This window comes from Diaphorina citri, unplaced genomic scaffold (genome assembly GCF_000475195.1).
Source record: "Diaphorina citri unplaced genomic scaffold, Diaci psyllid genome assembly version 1.1 scaffold127, whole genome shotgun sequence".
Classification (NCBI taxonomy): domain Eukaryota; kingdom Metazoa; phylum Arthropoda; class Insecta; order Hemiptera; family Psyllidae; genus Diaphorina; species Diaphorina citri.
Window position 1 is genome coordinate 213,876 of NW_007377564.1, and position 23,863 is coordinate 237,738.

At 37.2% G+C, this 23,863-nt stretch overlaps 1 protein-coding gene across 1 annotated transcript in view; it reads right to left on the bottom strand.

Annotated features, from left to right (window-relative positions):
• The window catches only part of LOC103524929, a 102,657-nt gene that overhangs the window by 74,201 nt on the left and 4,593 nt on the right, over positions 1–23,863 (bottom strand). Inside the window, exon 2 of the mRNA XM_026820191.1 lies at positions 18,843–19,009. Coding sequence (XP_026675992.1) covers positions 18,843–18,887 — 45 coding nt within the window. The 5' untranslated portion in view covers positions 18,888–19,009. The remainder of the gene's footprint in view (positions 1–18,842; positions 19,010–23,863) is intronic.

A 23,863-nucleotide genomic window follows, 5' to 3' on the forward strand; every position in this document is an offset into this window, starting at 1 on the left:
TGCCATAATTATTTTCTTCTTCCGCTAATGTAACGGTCTGTCAAAACTACAAGATACTTACAAGTAGTAATACTAGTAATGATCAACAAAAATGAATTCCTAGCAGGACTTACGCAGCAACCATACAAACATATGGTACATGGGATTATTGCACGAAAGACTTCGAACTTTGCACATCTTACTGCAAGTGCAGAAAAATCTTCAAATAATTGAGGCTAAAATTCTATACCTCGACTGGGATTGAGCTCACGCTCTCCTGTTCACGAGGCGAACGCCTTGACCTCTACGCCACCAAGGCAGATCCCTCACATTGGAATTTTTCCAACGGGGAAAAGAGGGCAATAAATTTGACATGCTGCACTATGGGAGTTGACAGAGGCGCAATGATATAAGGTGGGACTGTGGGGTTATGATTTCCTATTGTTTATCAAGTCTCGGGAGTGTCCTTTCCTACTATTTAGTGCTTTATTGCTTATTTGCTTTACACCTCTGCCTGTGTAAACAAAGACTTTTTCTTTATTACGAACGCCTTGACCTCTACGCTACCAAGGCAGATCCCTCACATTGGAATTTTTCCAACGGGGAAAAGAGGGCAATAAATTTCACATGCTGTGCTATGGGAGTTGACAGAGGCGCAATGATATAAGGTGGGACTGTGGGGTTATGATTACCTATTGTTTATCAAGCCTCGGGAGTGTCCTTTCCTACTATTTAGTGCTTTATTGCTTATTTGCTTTACACCTCTGCCTGTGTAAACAAAGACTTTTTCTTTATTGTTTAGGTACACATTGTAAATTGGTACACAATTGATTTTTTTTTTTATTTTTTTTTTTAAGAGGTTTGACAGAGGGAACTGTAACTGCTATGGTCTTATCGTCCCGAAATCGAAGAGAGAAGGAAGACAGGATAGGAGAAAGCCAGCCGTTCCGAGAACGAACAGTACACAATTGAAAGAGAGAAAGACAGAGGGAAGAGAGGGAGAAAGGAAAAGCCAAGGACATTTTGGGAGGCAAGTACGAGTAGGTATTTGACATTTTAGAATTTGATATGTTATAGACGAAGTTTCAAGTTTTGAAAACGGATCATTTTTCACTTCCCGCATCAGATTTGCGTACAAGTTCCCAAGTTTAAGATTCCCACTAAAATATAGGATAGGCAATGTGATATTCAAATCTTAGCTACTAATCCAACCATATTAATCACTTGTCAAACTTTTCGGAATGTTTCGGACCCAAATAACATTTAAAAAACATTTCGGTGTTAAAAAATGACAGATTATTCTTGCTAGGTTCAAGGACACTGACCGCCAAACGCAGATACCAAAAGTGTATAAGTATATTAAGTACAATATCAGCAGCTTTACATCTATCCCATTTGTTAAGACTTTAGTGGCAGGATTCTCTCTAAGTAAGCTCTTCCAAGCAAGTCGGAAAGATTTTGTGGTTATACTTGTGATTCTTTGTGTTTTACAAAAAGAGAAACCTTACAAAAAAAAGAAACTCTGTGTTTTACAGAAAAGCGTACCATTAGTACGCCAATTTTTGGGGCACCCTGTATAAACTTACTTCAAGGAATGTATGTGAGTTGCACGTTTGTGGTTATACTTGTGATTCTTTGTGTTTTACAAAAAGAGAAACCTTACAAAAAAAAAAGAAACTCTGTATTTTACAGAAAAGCGTACCATTAGTACGCCAATTTTTGGGGCACCCTGTATAAACTTACTTCAAGGAATGTATGTGAGTTGCACGTTTAACATCACCCTCGCGGTTAATATCTTCCATGTGTAAGTCATCAGGTCAGTGGGTAATGTATCAGCTAAAGTAGCCAAGATAAGATCTAGGAATCAGGATGGATACGTAACCAAGTGTAGTGACTGCATTCAATATTATGTGGAATGTGGGTATGAAAAGATCATCAGCTGATGCGCAACAGAAGAACAGCAAATGCTGATCAGCTAAGGACATATTATTATGAGCTGCTATTGGCACACATGGGTAAACACTGTAAATAGGTACTTCAAGTTAAACATAAATTACAATGGCATTTTTTTGTCGAGATTGGTTTTACTTCTAAGGTTGGATTTCATTAATATTTTTTCAGACCCTAGAAGACCTGGCTAACAGCCTGATAAATTCCATTTGATTTCTATAGGCTTAACAGAAGTGCTAAGTTAACAGACTATTTTAGGAGCTACAAAGAAGGTTGGTGAAACCCACTAGGTCTTTTCGTACATTGATTCAAAATTGAAAGAAATAGTGGATGTGCCACTTTTCCTTACTTCCTCTTTTAAAAATGCAAAGGTAAGATAATCTCCCAAGTAGGTACAGGCTGGGTACCTAGTACCTACCTACTCTTCTAGTAATAGGATGGACGATTCTTCAGACATTATTCCCACCACTAGCGCTCAGATGATCTGAGAGACCATGCAGACCGGCTGAGCGTGAGTGGCTGACATTCTGCAAGGTAGGTACATTCAAATCCTATAATTAACTAGGTACAAGTGCATTGGTAAAACCTATCCATTCTCAGTGTCCTCTGCCAATTCGTACTGCCCTAGATTTCGCGATTCTTTGTCGAATTTTGTCACACTTGAAATCGATTGTGATAGTAGTGCGTGGCTATGTATGTTCTGTATGTGTCAGACGTCAAAATTTTGAACGTTGAGCCTCTATAGGAGCATTTTCCTTCTGGTATTATACCTACATAGCTATGTATGTTCTATATGTGTCAGACGTCAAAATTGAGCGTTGAGCCTCTATAGGAGCATTTTCCTTTTGGTAAACTTTCTGAAACAAAAGTTTCCGCGGTGGCGGGCCATCTTGGATTTCTGGAGGTTTAGTACCATGTTCGTTTGCAAAAGGGAACAGGTTCCGTCTCCAAAAGGAAATTACATATCCTGTAGGATTAGCTAGAGTAGGATTTAATGGAAACATTAAGCTAGGCAGTTATGCCAGGGATCTTCATGGAATATCTGCTCGACCTTAACCAATTTGACCTCTTTATGCACGTCGAACATACGTACATAACACTTCTGCGATATCAATATATCTTTTAGACCGGTAGCCTATATTCCACATCCTTACCCGGATAACACGAAATGGTGTACCAAATATCTCTATACCTACCTGTCTAATTTATCTACTTAATTATTTCGTACAGGTAAAATAAAGCACATACCTACATAACACTTCTGCGATATCAATATGTCTTTTAGACCGGTAGCCTAAATTCCAAATCCTTACCCGGATAACACGAAATGGTGTACCAAATATCTCTATACCTACCTGTCTAATTTATCTACTTAATTATTTCGTACAGGTAAACGTAAATACTTAATTATTTCATGTCCAATATTGTTATGAAGATCAATATCTTTCATATTCTTTCATGCTCCGATACCTCATAAAGCACCTACATAATACCTCTGCGATATCAATATTTTTTAGACCGGTAGCCTAAATTCCAAATCCTTACCCGGATAACACGAAATGGTGTACCAAATATTTCTATACCTACCTGTCTAATTTATCTACTTGATTATTTCATACAGGTAAACGTAAATACTTAATTATTTCATGTCCAATATTGTTATGAAGATCAATATCTTTCATATTCTTTCATGCTCCGATACCTAATTGGTTTGTTTCGTCTAATAAATCCGACTGTAAGAAAGAGAATAAAGAGATGTACCTATCTGTTGCATTGAGAAACAGTAAGGATCTATGAAGAAACACAATCAGGAAATTATGGAGGCAGGGTCGTTCATAGCCTAACCGGGCCCTACGGTGCTAACTCCAACAAATGGACCCCTTTTCTTATTATCAAAAATATACTAGACTAGCTGAATTCCGTCGCTTCGCTCCGGAATCCCGCTAGTTCATCCCGAGGCATGGCCAAACTTGTGGAAAAGGCATGGCCCAAATTATGGAGGCAGGGTCGTTCATAGCCTAACCGGGCCCTACGGTGCCAACTCCAACAAATGGACCCCTTTTCTTATTTTCAAAAATATACTAGATAAGTCGTATTTTCTTTTAGGAATTTCCCCCTTCTGAAGCTCGCTTCCCCTCTTTTGGCGTGATAGCGCCTGTACTACACCATAGAAAATTCAAGATGGCGCGCCATCGGAATCATTTCCGTTTCCCAAATAAAAACAAAACAAACCCCTTGAGGAGTTCTGGACCGGGGCTAATGACACCGGATGGACCCCCTGTAAACAGCCCTGTGTGGAGGTTAATAAACAATAAGATCTCTGATCTGCCGGTCGCTGTGACGTAGGATGGACTCATTTCTGACCATTCTGACCATTTCTTATTTATGTTTGTTTTTATAGTCTGTGGTCGAGTAAGGAGTAGGGACTGGGACACAACCCCTACTTGTTCCTCACGATACTAGAGCAGTTTCAGAAATGATCAATCACAATTGAAATTGCTGATGGCCTGATTCCCCAGTCAAATAATGCACTTTGCACTGATGGAAATCAGTTTGGATTTCGGACATCAAGCTTGGACTTTGGACTGATGGGCATCAAGTTTGGACTGTTGGACATAAAAATTGGTAAATAAGTACCTATGTCTGTTTGAATTTCGGTAAGGCTTCAAGTACAAGGTAATCATAAGTCGTGCATGTAAAATCCAAGTTTGCATGTTATATTCGCGAATGTCTTGCACCTCACAAAGATACAACAGGATCCTGATGATGGCTGATCCACAAAGAAGCCCTCAGCCAAAACATGATATGTACATACTTACATAGATAATTGGACAAAGTCAATATTTTAAGGGTCCGTAAATTATCACAGTGTACGTAAAATACTCTATAGGTATGTACCTCTACTACATAAAGAGGTAGGTATACCTACTCTTGGGCTGAAAATTAGCTTATAACTTGTAAGTAGTAAGGTACTATTATTAAGAATAGGTTAAAACCAATGCACCTTAGAAGTCTTAGCACTTGGTAGCTTCGTATCGGGCAGTAACGGTTCCCAACTCAAAACCAGTCATGAGTACACTATAGAGCCAGACATAGAGGTATTAAATTTAACACCGAAATTCTTGTTGGACATAATAGCCCGCGAGAATAAACTCACAATCATCCTAATTTGGTCATAAAGTTTACCAGGTAATTGAACCAGTGTAATGTGACGGCATAGAGAGCCATGGTTTTCTAATTGCCAAAACATTGTGATTCAAAATCTTTGAACAGACCGAAGTAAGTGGGAAAATTATCTGCCTGAACTTTAAATAGGCAAAAACAGAATAAGTCCTCAGTATACCCTGTATATAAATCTCTTCAAGTTTGCATAAACAGACGCCTCATACGCCATTTACTTTAATTAAGTTCCTCTTGAGGAATGAACACCTTGCTGGAGGCAGTATAAACAAACTACAAAGTTTATATAAAAACATCAAAATAGTCCCTTGCATGAGGAATACAAGGTAGTTTGGATCATTTCTATTCGCTGAAAGACAGTGCATAAACAAATCTAGTAAGGAAAACGTGAAGTGACCAAATCTAAGGAAATCGTGAAGTGACCAAATAATCTGACCAAACCAAATCTGTGGTGAAGCTTCCTCATATTTTTTGTAGGTATCAAAACATTACTAAAGGCCTCCTTTACAAATTAAAGAGACAAAACTGAGGCTTATTAAACCTTAATGAGAGTGTCATAATGCCCTCTAAATTGCTCTTTTATACTCGTATTCAATATTCGCCAGATGTTTCAAAAATTACTTCTAATAATTTAGTTGGCCTAAATTTATTTAATTTTTTTTCTAATAATTTAGTTTTTGCGTTGGAAAAATAAATTGACCTTAAATAACAAGTAATCTAATGCCTCAATCAATAGTCGATAGATATGGTAGAAAGAGTAACGTTACTACTAAAAGTAGTACTACCTGATCGCTATAACATCATGTCAATGGCACACACTAACACGGTATTTCTGATTTGGTCAAATATAGATGAGTTGACTTTAGTTCTGAAACAAGACTATTGTGTAAACACAACAGAGTCTGAGCAGCTGGACTGTCCAATAAGGATAGTGGTTGAATTTGTTGATCAGTGGATTTCAAAGAATACGCCTCGCCCCTGTTTGGTGAAAATAGTGGAGATGCCAAAATAACCGAACTCACATTTCCATCCTAAACAGTACTTGTTCTTCTATTTAGTTAGATAGCATTGTTGTAGCTAGATATTAATTTGTTTTGAATGAAGGAGCGGGCCCGGTTTTTCTCAGAGATTACAAACATACAACATAAAATAACATGTGCAGTTCAATTTTTACTTTCTATTACTACAGTATAGCGGAGCTATACTAGTAATGAAAGTATTGCAATCGGTCCAAATTTTCAAAATCGGGGTCAATGGCACACACTAACACGGTATTTCTGATTTGGTCAAATATAGATGAGTTGACTTTAGTTCTGAAACAAGACTATTGTGTATTTCCTCTTTTAAAAATGCAAAGGTAAGATAATCTCCCAAGTAGGTACAGGTAGGGTACCTAGTACCTACCTACTCTTCTAGTAATAGGATGGACGATTCTTTAGACATTATTCCCGCCACTAGCGCTCAGATGATCTGAGAGACCAGACCGGCTGAGCGTGAGTGGCTGACATTCTGCAAGGTACATTCAGGTACAAGTGCATTGGTAAAATCTATCCATTCTCAATGTCCTCTGCCAATTTGTACTGCCCTAGATTTCGCGATTCTTTGTCGAATTTTGTCACACTTGAAATCGATTGTGATAGTAGTGCGTGCGAAGTTCACATTCAAAAACAAGTTTGTGTCAATAGCGATGAAATTTGGTATGCTATCCCGGTATGGTCTAAGGACGCGACTGTAACAATTTGGTAAAAATCGGATTGTCACCCATCCTGATATTAACCAAAGTCATTTTTGCTTAACCCTTATTTCGTATAAACGGTAAGAGACATCGAAAACATTTGGTCATTTGGATGTGAATATTCTAATCAATGTGATTTTTCACGCCGAATCGAATGGTGCTACTTTTAGTACTGTTTGACTTACGGTTGAGAAGTTGCGGGTTCGATACTTCCCTGTGTCGACAAATTTCTCTTTTATTTGTGAACCGTTACCAAATAAGCAAGTGAATAGTCAATCTCATGTGATTTTTCACGCGGAATCGAATGGTGAAACTTTTAGAACTGTCCGACTTAATGTAATAGAAAGTCGTGTGATGTTCACACCAGATTTTTTACCCTCCTTCCTTTTGGTCCTTGGTAGAACAAAGTAAACGCCTTCAGGTCCGGAGTTCAGCCGAAACCATTTGAACTTTGACAGCTATAGGTTACCAATTACCATGCCCCAAATTTGGTTACCTAAACAGAAAATCTCACTCAAACCATTGACATCACAAAACCACATTTTGCCACCAGAGCTGATGATATGATTGGTTGATTTCTGGTAAACAAAGCATAATCTAAATAATGATCATTGATCTCGGACCAGAAGCCACAATGAGTCTGAGAATCAACCAAGTATTGGACAACTAGCATTCACATTTGAAGATAATGCTATAGTTTGGTCTAACTTCACCTTACCGGAAAGTTGGTGTCCTGGATCTTGAGTAAGGTGTGTAATAGGAAGGTTGTCTGAATTGGCCCTCTTCAAAAAAGTGGAACATTTGGAACAACGTCAAAAAAATTGCTTTTAAATTAGGATATGGTTTTAGACTTTTATCTTTCACGTCCTCAAGACTCAATACGATCCTATTGAAAGTTTCAAGCTTTAGCATTTAACCTCTTCAGATTAAATTTTTTGCACCCATATGAAAACCGTTTCCAATCTTAACTTCGGGCAGCGAAACCCAGATACAAGGCATTTGTACGTATTCATTTGAATAGGGGCCCATTCTAGGTACGGGTGTGACTAAGGCAATCTTCCCCTATGAATCTCTTGCTGGTATCATAACCAACCCAGCGGCAACGCGGTTAAGGCCTAGGAGCGCTTAGACCCCAAGACATTTCTTCATTTAAAACCACATAAAACTCGACTATTACCTATAATTATTTGTTATTATGAAAGAGAAATATTGCCTGCGCGTTTGATGGATGGCGTCTCAACAACTTTACGGTCCATTTATTTTGCATCGGTTTTATGCACTCGGTGGTCACACTACAAGAGTGTTGCCTGGGTTGCAAATTCCCAGTGTTGCAGTACATGCTACACGCTACACGAAATTAAATATTCAATAATGTCTTATCGACAGTACCAGTTACCTACTTGAGAGACAAGGTTTCCACCGGTCAGAAAGATTCGTAACTTTACAGAGGGGACCCTGTATTTTATTTCATAAAATGTAGATCCAAGCATTGATTTCAAATCAAAGTTATTATCAAACATGATGGAATGTGGTTATAATTTGATAAATGTAACTCCCTTCTTATTTCTTATCTATAGATTCTATGGTCTTATGAAAGTTTTCCAATTAGACACGAGAATGTCGCTGGAGAAAACATTATTAGAATTATTAGTCATTAGAAAGGTGTTCATAGACTTCATAGCTTACCTAGGTGTTGAAACATGAAACTATGGAACAAACATCCAAGTTAATTTGATCTTTTTCGTACGTTTTTAGTTTGACTTAACAACTTCCTGTAAGAAATTGTTTTTAACATATTTCACATAAAATTTATAGTCCATTCATCTATAAATTTTATGTGAAATATGTTAAAAACAATTTCTTACAGCTGTTCAGAAGAAGATTAATGTCACTGAAGATGATTTTCCAAAAGATTAGGTTTGTGCTGATTTCAAGGACATTTTGACAGTCAAGAACCCCAAAGGAGAACCTTGAACTTTGGGATGCTTAGGGGTTCGGCACCCTATCCAAGGGCTTAATAGTCTTTGCTAACTGTCCTTAACGAGATATATACCTACTTTCTCACCAAAAAATTATATAAATTAGTTTTATGATTATTATTAATTTAACCACTTTTTTTATTTAATTAAAAGCTATTACTTACTAACTTACGCACGTCATTATATCAATTTTGGAAGAAAAATTAATAAATATTTTTCATGCTTTGGGAGACCTTGGTGGATATCGGTGGAAAATTAAATTTACGTATGTAGGTAGATTGGTGGATATTGAATTTAAGAAATTCCTACGTATCAAACATATCATATTGTTTGGAAATATTGATATATGCCTCCCTCAAAATAATAAGCTCGTAGATTCATACCAGACAAAGTTCAGATTAGAAAATTTGAAATACAAATTCGTGATTTGAATTTAAATGCATTCTTATAATTATGCGTATATCACTGTTATTTGTGTGGGCAAACAGACAAAGTTCAAATTAGAAAATTTGAAATACAAATTCGTGATTTGAATTTAAATGCATTCTTATAATTATGCGTATATCACTGTTATTTGTGTGGGCAAAACTGTCTGAAATATGGAGAGAAAAAACACTAAACTTCCAAGAATTTTTATCATTTCATATTTCGACCCTGAGGTGATAATTAATTTACAAATTTTCGTTCATTTTTTTTAGGCGGGCCTTCGCGGGCCGCAAAAATGAGCTCGCGGGATGCGGGCCGCGGGTTGGACAAGCCTGCCCTAATTTATCTGTAGTAGAACAGGATTGCTCCAGATGAAAACAGGGTACAGATGAGAACCTAGTTCCAAGATGACAAACTGATATGAAGGACCACATGAGCACAACACAACACTTGTGGGACAACTTGTGCTTCACGTTGTCATTATACTAAACGCATAATGAAGACGAAATAAATTTACAAGACAGTGACATCGATTTTATTTTATGGCATTGTCTCAATTATTTCATGATTTTTATCGCATTCTAATAATGTTTCGACAATTGTCATTTTTGAGGAGTGTGTCACCTCCTCTCGTAGTTCTTTCCTTGATCATGCAAGTCTTCCACCTTCTAATGCCTCAGATGAAGGCAATGGTTTTTGCTCTCAATGATTTTAAATTTCAGTTATTTTGCTGTCCATGTCAAGTGAACTTGTAGAGGCAAGGTTTCCAAATCCTTTAATTCACATAGTTCTCACCAATGCAATGTATGGATCTCATCATTTGTGCCATAGATAAGGCACCTATGTTAAGACTTTAGGTTCGTTTTATAGATAGGTATGTACCTTGAGACTATTTTTAGCACTTAAACCGAACAGCCGAGCTTTGCTAAATAATTTTTCCATCACCAAACGAATAGAAAGAATCAATAAGTGATGTTTATTTATTAATGTGAAATTTCATTCACCGTTACTACCGTCAGCATAACGTCACCCATATAACTACTCACCAGTGTCACCATCATCGGCATTGCCTACAATCAGTAATGTGATGTCTTCAAACAAGCCGTTGGCAAAATTGATAATTTCAATATTTGTTTTGCATAGACAACAGGATATAAGGATAAGGAAATGCAAATGACCCCTATATCAACAGGTTTTAAACATGCAGGACATCGTATCTAGCACTATCTGCATAATATAACGCTGCAAAAGGTATGTTTCTTGTAGATAAACCTACTTAAATCTCAGCTGTTGATGGTTCATAACTTGTCAAAGGGCAAACGCCTAATGTCCCGAAGCCTCCATACACAAGATCAAAGGCCACAGAATAGTCGAGGAACTTATAGATAAATTATGTTACTTTAAGTGCCATAATTATTTTCTTCTTCCGCTAATGTAACGGTCTGTCAAAACTACAAGATACTTACAAGTAGTAATACTAGTAAGTAAATGTACGTGAGATCTCTGTGACAAAATAAAGAAGGCCCATACTAGATTATAGGTAGGTAAATAATGTAATTATTAGCATTGGTTCCAAACACTAATGGTTCTTCAAAGGTGAAAAATATGGTGATTTGGTTGACAATTTACAACTGTGTTAATCTTGATCCACCTGTACTGGAATCACACCCAAAACCCACAGGAAAGTATAGACAAATAGGTCTAATAAATCATTGATGTACAAGATAATCTATAGATAAATAGGTACAAAATCAAATAGGTAGGTACATACCTATCATTGAGGTATACTTACATAGGTACCTATTTTTTACGGGACATCCCGGGAATACGAACCTGGGACCTCTGTCCTCTGTGGTTCAAGTCGAATGTCACGCCAGGTCGTTGAAAGGAAAGGTGCAGGTACCACGGTTAAGTGGATTGTAATGACCGGTGGCGACTACTTCAATTAGGTACGAGTAGCTACCAACTACTATGTACTTATAGTTAACTATGTACTTATTTAAACGGGCATGCCGTGGATATCCCAGTAAATTGCTCTATAAACTTACCATCAGAGGAGGTACTTACCACCAGAGTAATCTTCAATTGAGATCTAAGTTACCTAGTTACCTACCCCGAGACATGGGTAGAGTACCTACGAGTACATGACTATTATAAGAGAATTCCATAACATGCTCCATAGGTGAAAGGTCAAACGTTTTGAATCCACTTTCCTCAGGCAGAGTAGGACAACAGGTTGATTTTTTTAGTATTATTTTTTACCATGCTTGATTTCAATATGTTTCAGAATTTTCCTCGTTAAAAAGTGCTCTAGATTCTGCAATTTGGAATAAATCACTCCATACCTACATAAGTAGTTTTTTTTTTAATATTTAAATTGTGTGCGAAATGACTTGAAACTTGAAAAAATGCACTTATTTAATAAATAGATTGTAGGATATTATTTAATCTAATAGATTGTAGGCATGTTGTTTGGGTTTTGTACTTTTGTAATTTTGCAATTGTTGGCACCAAGAGAGCCATGGTCATTCAAGAGAGTCATTTAAGTTTCTGATATGTATCAGACAATTTTCACCATGGATTTTATAAAATTATAAAATGGATCAATTCTGTTTTTTTTTTTTTTTTTCTTCTTTTTTAATTTATTCTCTTACAGGGAGGTTTGAATCACTCAGATTCTGACTGCAACTAATATGGTTACCATGGGAACATCAAGATCCGTGAAACCGCCATGCCATAATTCACCAAAGCATCAGAAGAAGAAGAAGAAGAAGAAGAAGAAGAAGAAGAAGAAGAAGAAGAAGAAGAAGAAGAAGAAGAAGAAGAAGAAGAAGAAGACGACCAAAAGGAAGAATAAGAAGAACATCGGGAAGGTAGTACCTATAATGAAATTTTATTCAACATAAGTCTTAAAATCCTTTGTCTTAATCCTGTATAGGACGTTGCATATTTCTCCATTTCAATGGGTTTTCGATGTAAATCGCCAATGCTTTTATCAACCGCATCTCGCATGTTAAGGCCTAAGTGCTATCAGTTCCAATTGATTCTGGAGTCAGGATAACCTATGCAAATCATGTTATGAATAACTTATGCAACAAGTGGGGTAGATCGTATTCCGCCCTGCACCACTAAAATACTCGTACTAAGTTCAACCCCCTAAAAAGTAAATGCCCCTATTATCTATCGATTATCGATCGATTAACTGTATGAGTGGAATGAATATTATGAAATAGGTGTTCAATACCATATCAAGTTCGGTATACGCTATACCCAATCGCTAGTTCCCAAAAGTCGTTGAACTTCTTTTGCCTGATCTAATCCACCCACACATTAATGGTTAACTTAATTATAAAGAAGTAGGTATTAAAAAAACTTGTATCCGTGTGAAGTTTTTTCCTCCTTTTTACCAGTTTGATTAAAAAAAGTAGAAGTGACTTACAAATTCACTTTTTTCGACTAAACACTAAAATTTATATTTAGCTTTACTTTTAATTGGATCGGATTGGCAATATTGAGATAATTAAATTCCAATTTTATGTACCTACGTGATCTTCACACCAATTTTACAGATATTATATGCTTGTATTAAGTTGGTAGATAGGTTATAAGTAGCCTCTCAATAGGCACCTAAACAGCTCAAGTTCACCAAAAGGTATGCTTGTGCTTTTCCAGCTAATCATTTAATATTGGATACTTTTTTCGTTATTTAAGTTTCTCTCCTCCTTCAAGTTCTTCTTTTTCTACGTCTCCTTTTCCTCTTCCTCCTTCTTCTTCTCTTCTTTTTCCTTCTTCTTCTGGCCGTGAGTGGCCGTCCTTAGACAGAGGTGCATGCCTCTCTAGATGTCTAGCATAATGAATGCAGTGCAAATAACCTGGGCTGCTCCTATGGCTATATTGTATCACCGTATCGTGTGTCTGTACGCCGTATATCACAGTGGAAAACACCCTAGCCGTAGGGCGAAAAATATAACATCAGAGTAATTCGTAGTATTTTCACAGGAAGCCATAACTATACAAGTCCACTGTCTTATAGCAGGGGCGACGGAAGGGGCCTGAAAAGGCAATATTGGATACTTTTTTCGTTATGAAGTTTCTCTCCTCCTTCAAGTTCTTCTTTTTCTACGTCTCCTTTTCCTCTTCCTCCTTCTTCTTCTCTTCTTTTTCCTTCTTCTTCTTCTTCTCTTTTTTCTTTGTCTTCTTCTATTTTTTCTCCCTTCTTCAAAACTGTTCCGCATACATAGTTCTCATAACTGGCTCATACCTTATATCAATTTCCTCATTTCTTGAAAACATCATCACGAGGATATCATTTGTAAGTCTAATAAAAAGATCAATCGCTTTGTCCAACACACCAAGAAACGATTTCGGTAAGGCTTCAAGTACAAGGTAATCATAAGTCGTGCATGTAAAATCCAAGTTTGCATGTTATTCGCGAATGTCTTGCACCTCACAAAGATACAACAGGATCCTGATGATGGCTGATCCACAAAGAAGCCCTCAGGACTTACAAATTCACTTTTTTTTCGACTAAACACTAAAATTTATATCTAGCTTTACTTTTAATCGGATCGGATTGGCAATATTGAGATAATTAAATTCCAATTTTATGTACGTGATCTTCACACCAATTTTACAAATATTATATGCTTGTATTAAGTTGGTAGATAGGTTATAAGTAGCCTCTCAACAGGCAACTAAACAGCTCAAGTTCACCAAAACGTATGCTTGTGCTTTTCCAGCTAATCATTTAAGATATTGGAGACTTTTTTCGTTATTATGTTTCTCTCCTCCTTCAAGTTCTTCTTTTTCTACGTCTCCTTTTCCTCTTCCTCCTTCTTCTTTTTCCTTCTTCTTCTTCTTCTTCTTCTTCTTCTCTTTTTTGTCTTCTTCTATTTTTTCTCCCTTCTTCAAAACTGTTCGGCATACATAGTTCTCATAACTGGCTCATACCTTATATCAATTTCCTCATTTCTTGAAAACATCATCACGAGGATATCATTTGTAAGTCTAATAAAAAGATCAATCGCTTTGTCCAACACACCAAGAAACAATTTCGGTAAGGCTTCAAGTACAAGGTAATCATAAGTCGTGCATGTAAAATTCAAGTTTGCATGTTATTCGCGAATGTCTTGCACCTCACAAAGATACAACAGGATCCTGATGATGGCTGATCCACAAAGAAGCCCTCAGCCAAAACATGATAGGTGCATGCAATATGTAAATCATATACTCACAGTGGGATACCTACACTCGGCGCAAATGTATAATACCTATTATATGTTCCTTGAAACTTGTCTAAACAGTAGTTAGGAAGGGAATAAACAACAACAGAAAAACACACAAAGAACAGCTGGAATGCAGACATTAAAATTAAATTCTATGTACAAGGTATAACCACTAAACCCCCAAAAAGTGTTCGCCCATATTTTTGAAGTCTAATGAAAATATATATGTATTAAACAAAATTAAGTTCTAGATTCTTTTGGGGGTTGAGAATGTTGAGATGTCAAATTTTCTTATACCTACCTACCTACAGTCCTACATACCTACCACTAAAAGTCATTGAAAATTTGAAGACCTACAAATTGAAGTACATAGATAATTGGACAAAGTCGATATTTTAAGGGTCCGTAAATTATCACAGTGTACGTAAAATACTTTATAGGTATGTACCTCTACTACATAAAGAGGTAGGTACCTACTCTTGGGCTGCAAATTAGCTTATAACTTTTAAGTAGTAAGGTACTATTAAGAAACGGTTAAAACCAATGCACCTTAGAAGTCTTAGCACTTAGTAGCTTTGTATTGGGCAGTAACGGTTCTCAACTCAAAACCAATCATGAGTACACTATAGAGCCAGACATTAGAGGTATTAAATTTAACACCGAAATTCTTGTTGGACATTATAGCCCGCGAGAATAAACTTACAATCATCCTAGTTTGGTCATAAAGTTTACCAGGTATTTTTTTTTTTTTTTTTTTTTTTTTTGGGGGGGTTTGATTAAATGTACGTGAGATCTTTGTGACAAAATAAAGAAGGCCCATACTAGATTATAGGTAGGAAAATGATGTAATTATTAGCATTGGTTCCAAACACTAATGGTTCTTCAAAGGTGAAAAATATGGTGATTTGGTTAACAATTTACAACTGAGTTAATCTTGATCCACCTGTATTGGAATCACACCCACAAAACCCACAGGAAAGTATAGACAAATAGGTCTAAGTAAACAAAACTTAAATGACTCTCTTGAATGACCATTGATGTACAAGATAATCTATAGATAAATAGGTACAAAATCAAATAGGTACATACCTATCATTGAGGTATACTCACTTAGGTACCTATTTTTTACGGGACATCCCGGGAATACGAACCTGGGACCTCTGTCCTCTGTGGTTCAAGTCGAATGTCACGCCAGGTCGGTCTGTGGTCTAGTAAGGAGTAGGGACTGGGACACAACCCCTACTTGTTCATCACGATACCAGAGCAGTTGCAGAAATGATCAATGCCCATATTTTTGAAGTCTAATTAAAATATATATGTATTAAACAAAATTAAGTTCTAGATTCTTTTGGGGGTTGAGAATGTTAAGATGTCAAATTTTCTTATACCTACCTACCTACAGTCCTACATACCTACCACTAAAAGTCATTGAAAATTTGAAGACCTACAAATTGATGATGGCCTCATTCCCCAGTCAAATAATGCACTTTGCACTGATGGAAATCAGTTTGGATTTTGGACATCAAGCTTGGACTTTGGACTGATGGGCATCAAGTTTGGACTGTTGGACATAAAAATTGGTAAATAAGTACCTATGTCTGTTTGCGAATTTGTTGATCAGTGGATTTCAAAGAATACGCCTCGCGCCTGTTTAGTGAAAATAGTGGAGATGCCAAAATAACCGAACTCACATTTCCATCCTAAACAGTATAAGACTTGTTCTTCTATTTAGTTAGATAGCATTGTTGTAGCTACATATTAATTTGTTTTGAATGAAGGAGCGGGCCCGGTTTTTCTCAGAGATTACAAACATACAACATAAAATAACATGTGCAGTTCAATTTTTTACCCTCCTTCCTTTTGGTCCTTGGTAGAACAAAGTAAACGCCTTCAGGTCCGGAGTTCAGCCGAAACCATTTGAACTTTGACAGCTAGGTTACCAAGTTACCATGCCCCAAATTTGGTCACCTAAACAGAAAATCTCACTCAAACCATTGACATCACAAAACCACATTTTGCCACCAGAGCTGATGATATGATTGGTTGATTTCTGGTAAACAAAGCATAATCTAAATAATGATCATTGATCTCGGACCAGAAGCCACAATGAGTCTGAGCCTTCCTTTTGGTCCTTGGTAGAACAAAGTAAACGCCTTCAGGTCCGGAGTTCAGCCGAAACCATTTGAACTTTGACAGCTATAGGTTACCAATTACCATGCCCCAAATTTGGTTACCTAAACAGAAAATCTCACTCAAACCATTGACATCACAAAACCACAGAGCCGATGATATGATTGGTTGATTTCTGGTAAACAAAGCATAATCTAAATAATGATCATTGATCTCGGACCAGAAGCCACAATGAGTCTGAGAATCAATCAAGTATTGGACAACTAGCATTCACATTTGAAGATAATGCTATAGTTTGGTCTAACTTCACCTTACCGGAAAGTTGGTGTCCTGGATCTTGAGTAAGGTGTGTAAAAGGAAGGTTGACCGAATTGGCCCTCTTCAAAAAAGTGGAACATTTAGAACAACGTCAAAAAAATTGCTTTTAATAGGAAGGTTGTCTGAATTGGCCCTCTTCAAAAAAGTGGAACATTTGGAACAACGTCAAAAAAATTGCTTTTAAATTAGGATATGGTTTTAGACTTTTATCTTTCACGTCCTCAAGACTCAATACGATCCTATTGAAAGTTTCAAGCTTTAGCATTTAACCTCTTCAGATCAAAATTTTTGCACCCATATGAAAACCGTTTCCAATCTCAACTTCGGGCAGCGAAACCCAGATACAAGGCATTTGTACGTATTCATTTGAATAGGGGCCCATTCTAGGTACGGGTGTGACTAAGGCAATCTTCCCCTATGAATCTCTTGCTGGTATCATAACCAACCCAGCGGCAACGCGGTTAAGGCCTAGGAGCGCTTTAACTTCGGGCAGCGAAACCCAGATACAAGGCATTTGTACGTATTCATTTGAATAGGGGCCCATTCTAGGTACGGTGTGACTAAGGCAATCTTCCCCTATGAATCTCTTGCTGGTATCATAACCAACCCAGCGGCAACGCGGTTAAGGCCTAGGAGCGCTTAACAAATTCGATTTCTTAAGTACTCGTACGTAGGTAAAAGTAATCGACATTCATCGTCATTAACACTATTTCCACAATGTTATTTGTAGATAGGTGTAAGTAGGACCTATTGGTATTCCAATATTCAATAATGAACTTATTGGCTTTCGTATATTATCTGAATACCTACGAGTATCTATAAAGTTATTCAATTGCTAATATTTCATACGAGTATTATAGGTCGGGTATATGTAGGTACCCTAGCTGCCTATAATGGGTTTATCAATAGCCTAAAATGAGAATTAATGAGGATACCTTAAGACAAATCAACGACTGTTTGGGTAGACCAGAGACACCAGAGTCTTCTAATGGGACATCAAGATATAGGCAATTAAGATTGAATTAAATTTAAATGAGAAGTGAAATTCAAATTAATTATTTCATGAATTTGAAATTCCTAATGATCAAAGTACAAAGAGGATAGGTTTGGGTATCTAAAAAGCAGCTCGAATGGTAAGACGATTTCGAATTTTAAAAAAAATCCCACTTCTTTTTTAACCTATTTCTTTATATTTAGGTCCCAACAAGTCTTCAAGGGCCTTACTGAGTCCTTTTTTTCCCTAGGGGAGGTCTACAGTTTCAAGAGGTCTACAGTTCACTGAACTAGTAGTTATCCACATTTTGACACATCCTATATTCTAATGAACTTACTGAAGCTTATGTAACCTAGCTCACTCACCTCACACTACCAGACAGCTTGAGTGTAGTACCCTCTTTCTGTATGTCCACTTGTCTACGAATATCTAGAGTACACAAGGAGCGCTTAGACCCCAAGACATTTCTTCATTTAAAACCACATAAAACTCGACTATTACCTATAATTATTTGTTATTATGAAAGAGAAATATTGCCTGCGCGTTTGATGGATGGCGTCTCAACAACTTTACGGTCCATTTATTTTGCATCGGTTTTATGCACTCAGTGGTCACACTACAAGAGTGTTGCCTGGGTTGCAAATTCCGAGTGTTGCAGTACATGCTACACGCTACACGAAATTAAACATTCAATAATGTCTTATCGACAGTACCACTTACCTACTTGAGATACAAGGTTTCCACGGGTCAGAAAGATTCGTAACTTTACGGAGGGGACCCTGTATTTTATTTCATAAAATGTAGATCCAAGCATTGATTTCAAATCAAAGTTATTATCAAACATGATGGAATGTGGTTGTGAAGCAGGATTGGCCAAACTGGGAATAAAGTTACAAGTAGCCCGCGTTTTCTGGTTAAAGGCTTACCTTGTAAATGGAATCAACCAGTTTGGTTATTTCTTCGGTTTCCATGCTGAGAGTCTCAGGGTTCGAATCTTGGAACTGGCTCCAAACTTTCCTCCTCCACCACCCTCTGCTTCTTCACCCCTTCTTCTGAGTGTCTAAAATTCTTCTTTGCTTTGTCCAAAAAGAACCTGCGAACATGGAATCCTCCACGACCCTCTGCTTCTTCACCCCTTCTTCTGAGTGTCTAAAATCCTTCTTTGCTTTGTCCAGAAAGAACCTGCAAACATGGAAGAACAAAGGATTAGGATTAGACCCTTTTGTGACAGTGAAATAGCTTATCGCAGAATAGAGGGTAAAACCTCCGCCCTGCATGATATAGCTTATCGCAGAATAGGGGGTTAAACCTCCGCTCTGCACCACTAAAATACTCGTACTAAGTTCAACCCCCTAAAAAGTAGATGCCCCTATTATCTATCGATTATTTATCGATCGATCAACTCTAATGAAGATTATAAAATCGGTATTTGGTGTTCAATACCAGTTCGATATAACCGATCGCTAGTCCCAAAAGTCGTTGAACTTCTTTTGCCTGATCTGATTAATAATCCACCCACACATTAATGGTTAACTTAATTATAAAGAAGTAGGTATTAAAAAAACTTGTATCCGTGTGAAGTTTTTTCCTCCTTTAAGATCTGTCAGACCGTCAGAACGTACTGAACGGAAAAACCTAAAAACCTTCCGAATTTAGTGTTCAGACTGTCCGAGAGACCTAGAAGTCGGCTTTTCTCCCCACACGTTCCAGAGCAGCGGCCTGATAGACCTAGTTTGAACAGACCTAGGTTGGACCTGTCAGACCGTCGAAATGTGTCGGAACTCATGGTCCCGCCGACTTTAGTCTTCAGACTATCTGAGAGACCTAGAAGTCGGATTTTTCCGCCACACAAGTTTCAGAGCAACGCAGAGGTCTGACAGACCTAAGGTTGAGCCGTGAGTGGCCGTCCTTAGACAGAGGTGCATGCCTCTCTAGATGTCCAGCATAATGAATGCAGTGCAAATAACCTGGGCTGCTCCTATGGCTATATTGTATCACCGTATCGTGTGTCTGTACGCCGTATATCACAGTGGAAAACACCCTAGCCGTAGGGCGAAAAATATAACATCAGAGTAATTCGTAGTATTTTCACGAAAAAAATAGCTCAATAAATCTTGAAATTTTAAATGGAATGAAAGCCAGAGTATCTGAATTCTGAAGATACCATAGGCAGGTATGCATACTTGTATAATATCTGCCTGGGGCATTTAACCCTGAAAAGGGGAGGTTTAGGAGCAGAATTCAGGGGCGTTTTGAACGAAACTGTGAAATGACCGAGATAAGTATTTGTAATTCGGTATGGGTATGGCGAAATGAAGAAAACCTAACGTAAGAATAGCATCTATTATACTATAAACTTGCACACAGGAAGTCTTTTCTGTTTTTGTGCTGAGTTTTTGGGTCATATTACAAATTATAACATCATAAAAATATTAGTGATGCCTATTTCACAAATATTGTAACTATGGGAAGAAAAAAGTCGTCACGTCATAAGAATACCTAACCATAATATGTCACACCTTATAGGTACGAGTATCCCTTTTACTGGAAAAAATCTACTTTCGTCTCTAATCCCAAGTTGGCATCAGAATTCCGGAACACACGGTATTGGCATGCACGTGCTGAAAAGGGGAGGTTTAGGAGCGGAATTCAGGGGCGTTTTGAACGAAACTGTGAAATGACCGAGTTAAGTATTTGTGATTCGGTATGGGTATGAAGAAATGAAGAAAACCTAACGTAAGACGGTAAGAATAGCTTCTATTATTATACTATAAACTTGCACACAGGAAGTCTTTTCTGTTTTGTGCTGAGTTTTTGGGTCATATTACAAATTAAAAGATAACATCATAAAAATATTAGTGATGCCTATTTCACAAATATTGTAACTATGGGAAGAAAGAAGTCGTCACGTCATAAGAATAGATAGGTGTAGGTATGTACCTAACCATAATATGTCACACCTTATAGGTATCCCTTTTACTGGAAAAAATCTACTTTCGTCTCTAATCCCAAGTTGGCATCAGAATTCCGGAACACACGGTATTGGCATGCACGTGGAATAGATAGGTGTAGGTATGTACCTAACCATAATATGTCACACCTTATAGGTACGAGCATCCCTTTTCCTGGAAAAAATCTACTTTCGTCTCTAATCCCAAGTTGGCATCAGAATTCCGGAACACACGGTATTGGCATGCACGTAATATAATCAAGATATGAGCCATTATTCACGGTAAACTTATTATGAACATTATCAAGCTTGAAATTCGAACAATAGAAGTTGTAGAAGACAAAGTGGTATAACTTTGGTACTCTAATATCAAGGTGACGGTCAGCCCAAACCAAATAGAATGTCTTTCATGTAATGTACGGGGCGAACCATGTACAATTTGTACCTACAGAATTGTATACAGTGAAATCCGAGTCCAATACCTAAAGAATCTAAAGATATATCTCATCCGATACCTACCTTAGTCAGTTAGTGTGACCATTGATGTGACCACTGATAGGTTATGTAATGTACTATTGTAAGTCAAAACTACAATTTCTTACAGCACTGAAAGATAGTCGATGTAAGGAAAACTGAGAATACATATATTGCAATTCCACCCATTTGGGGTTAGCATTTTACGATTTACTGTAGCATGTAGGTAGGTTTAGATTTTTTAATCTTCTTCTTTTACTTTCGTCTTTTCCCACTCAAGTGAGGTCGACATTTCAAGTCAGTCTCTTCGAAATGGCACGATCTTGGGCGTAATCTACCGCTCAAGTTCTTTTCTTTTAAATCTTTGAGCCACCCATCATATTTTCTCATCCTCTGCGGTATGCCTAACGAGTACACCCAGGATTCCAGCTAGAACAATCACGTTAACCAACTTTCATAGCTAATGCAAATCTTCACGACAAATTACCCGTCTTGTGGCGAATTACCATCATAATAACGGTAAGTAACCAGCGAAAAATGAAACTTCATCCTTAGAAATGTAATAAACCAAACCGAGCACCTTTCTGTTTTCTTTTCTCAGTGTTTGTCTTATTATTGGTACCTAATACCTGCCTACCTATCTGTTTATCTAGGTACAACTTACCTAGATACTGTACTGTACCTACCTATCTAGATACCAAGCTAACGAAGCACGATTAGATGTTTATCCCATTTGCTGAAGAGTGCTTTGAAGTTGAGGTAATACCTACGTGTTATTGCAGTTTCATTGGATCATTACAATAACCAAAACGTTATTGTTGGGTGAAAACAAGACCAAATGATGCGTAATGGTCTCAACAAAACTCCTGTCTGGAGCAAAAGTACCAAATATTATAATGTAAAATCGGAGGGCAGGTTGAAATTTTTAAAATAGTGGATGTGACATCTGCACCAATATTAAACTACACATTTTTACTTTCCTTACCCTGTAATAAGGAAAGAAATGTATTCGCCACAATTTTCGGTAGTCAGATGGGGGCATTTTGGCCGCTTTTTGGCGACTTTCAGATTTAATGACTAAGCGGTTAGAGATTTCGAAAAAATATGGGAATAGACCCCCAAAACCATACTTGAGACTCCCAAAATAGCGTGATACAATATTAGGATAAGGAAGGTCGTGTGATGTTCACACGAGTCTTTTCAAATCTAATCGAACCATTAGGTAGTTACACGGGGGCGAATATTATGCTAAATATAATATGCCTGCAAATTAGCGCTGTTGTTTGATTGAAGCATTAGATTTGGCGATATTAGGTGAATGGGGAGGGCGGTACTTTGGGAGAGCCGCTTTTTGGTGGCTTTTTCTGAACGGTTAGAGATATCAACGGTTAGAGATATAAAAAAAAAAAAATTGGGAATAGACCCCCCCAAAACCATACCTAAACCCCCAAAAAGCATAATTCAATAGGATAAGGAAAGTCGTGTGATGATGCCCACACCAGTCTTTTCAAATCTAATCGAACCATTTAGGTAGTTACACGGGGGCGAATATTATGCTAAATCTAATATGCCTGCAAATTAGCGCTGTTGTTTGATTGAAGCATTAGATTTGGCGATATTAGGTGAATGGGGAGGGCGGTACTTTGGGAGAGGATCATTACAATAACCAAAACGTTATTGTTGGGTGAAAACAAGACCAAATGATGCGTAATGGTCTCAACAAAACTCCTGTCTGGAGCAAAAGTACCAAATATTATAATGTAAAATCGGAGGGCAGGTTGAAATTTTTAAAATAGTGGATGTGACATCTGCACCAATATTTCTAATTCCTACATTATGGAAGGAGGAAAATAGGGGAGGGAGAGAATAAATAGATGCAATACCTATGTAAGTATATCTAGATAATTCAAGATTTAAAGTACCTAGGTGTACATAGGTACCTTATAAAGATACCTGTAGTTATAAATAGCTAAGGTATACCAGTATACCTAAATCAAAACTATATAAAAAAACCCCATTATTCACGATTTCTAGCAACAATTTCATTTTATCAGAAAAGTGATAACATTTTATGCTGGCAATTCACACCTGCCTGGTAAGCTCGTAGATTGATCTTCGACTACACTAATCTTCGACGAAATTTAATTTAGACATCACATTTTCGGACCTATAGATCCGAAATTTGAACTCTACATTACATAATTTCAACACCTAGGTTTGGTGTAATAAATTTTGGTTTGATTGGGACCACCTCAACCACATTATTACATATCACAGCATATTGGTTTGGCATTTGGCACCTCCCTTGCCTTATAGAACTATTGATAGAATGATGTATTCGATTTTTTGATGGACGACAAATTCGATTTCTAAAGTACTCGTACGTAGGTAAAAGTAATCGACATTCATCGTCATTGTAATACTATTTCCACAATGTTATTTGTAGATAGGTGTAAGTAGGACCTATTGGTATTCCAATATTCAATGATGAACTTATTGACTTTCGTATATTATCTGAATACC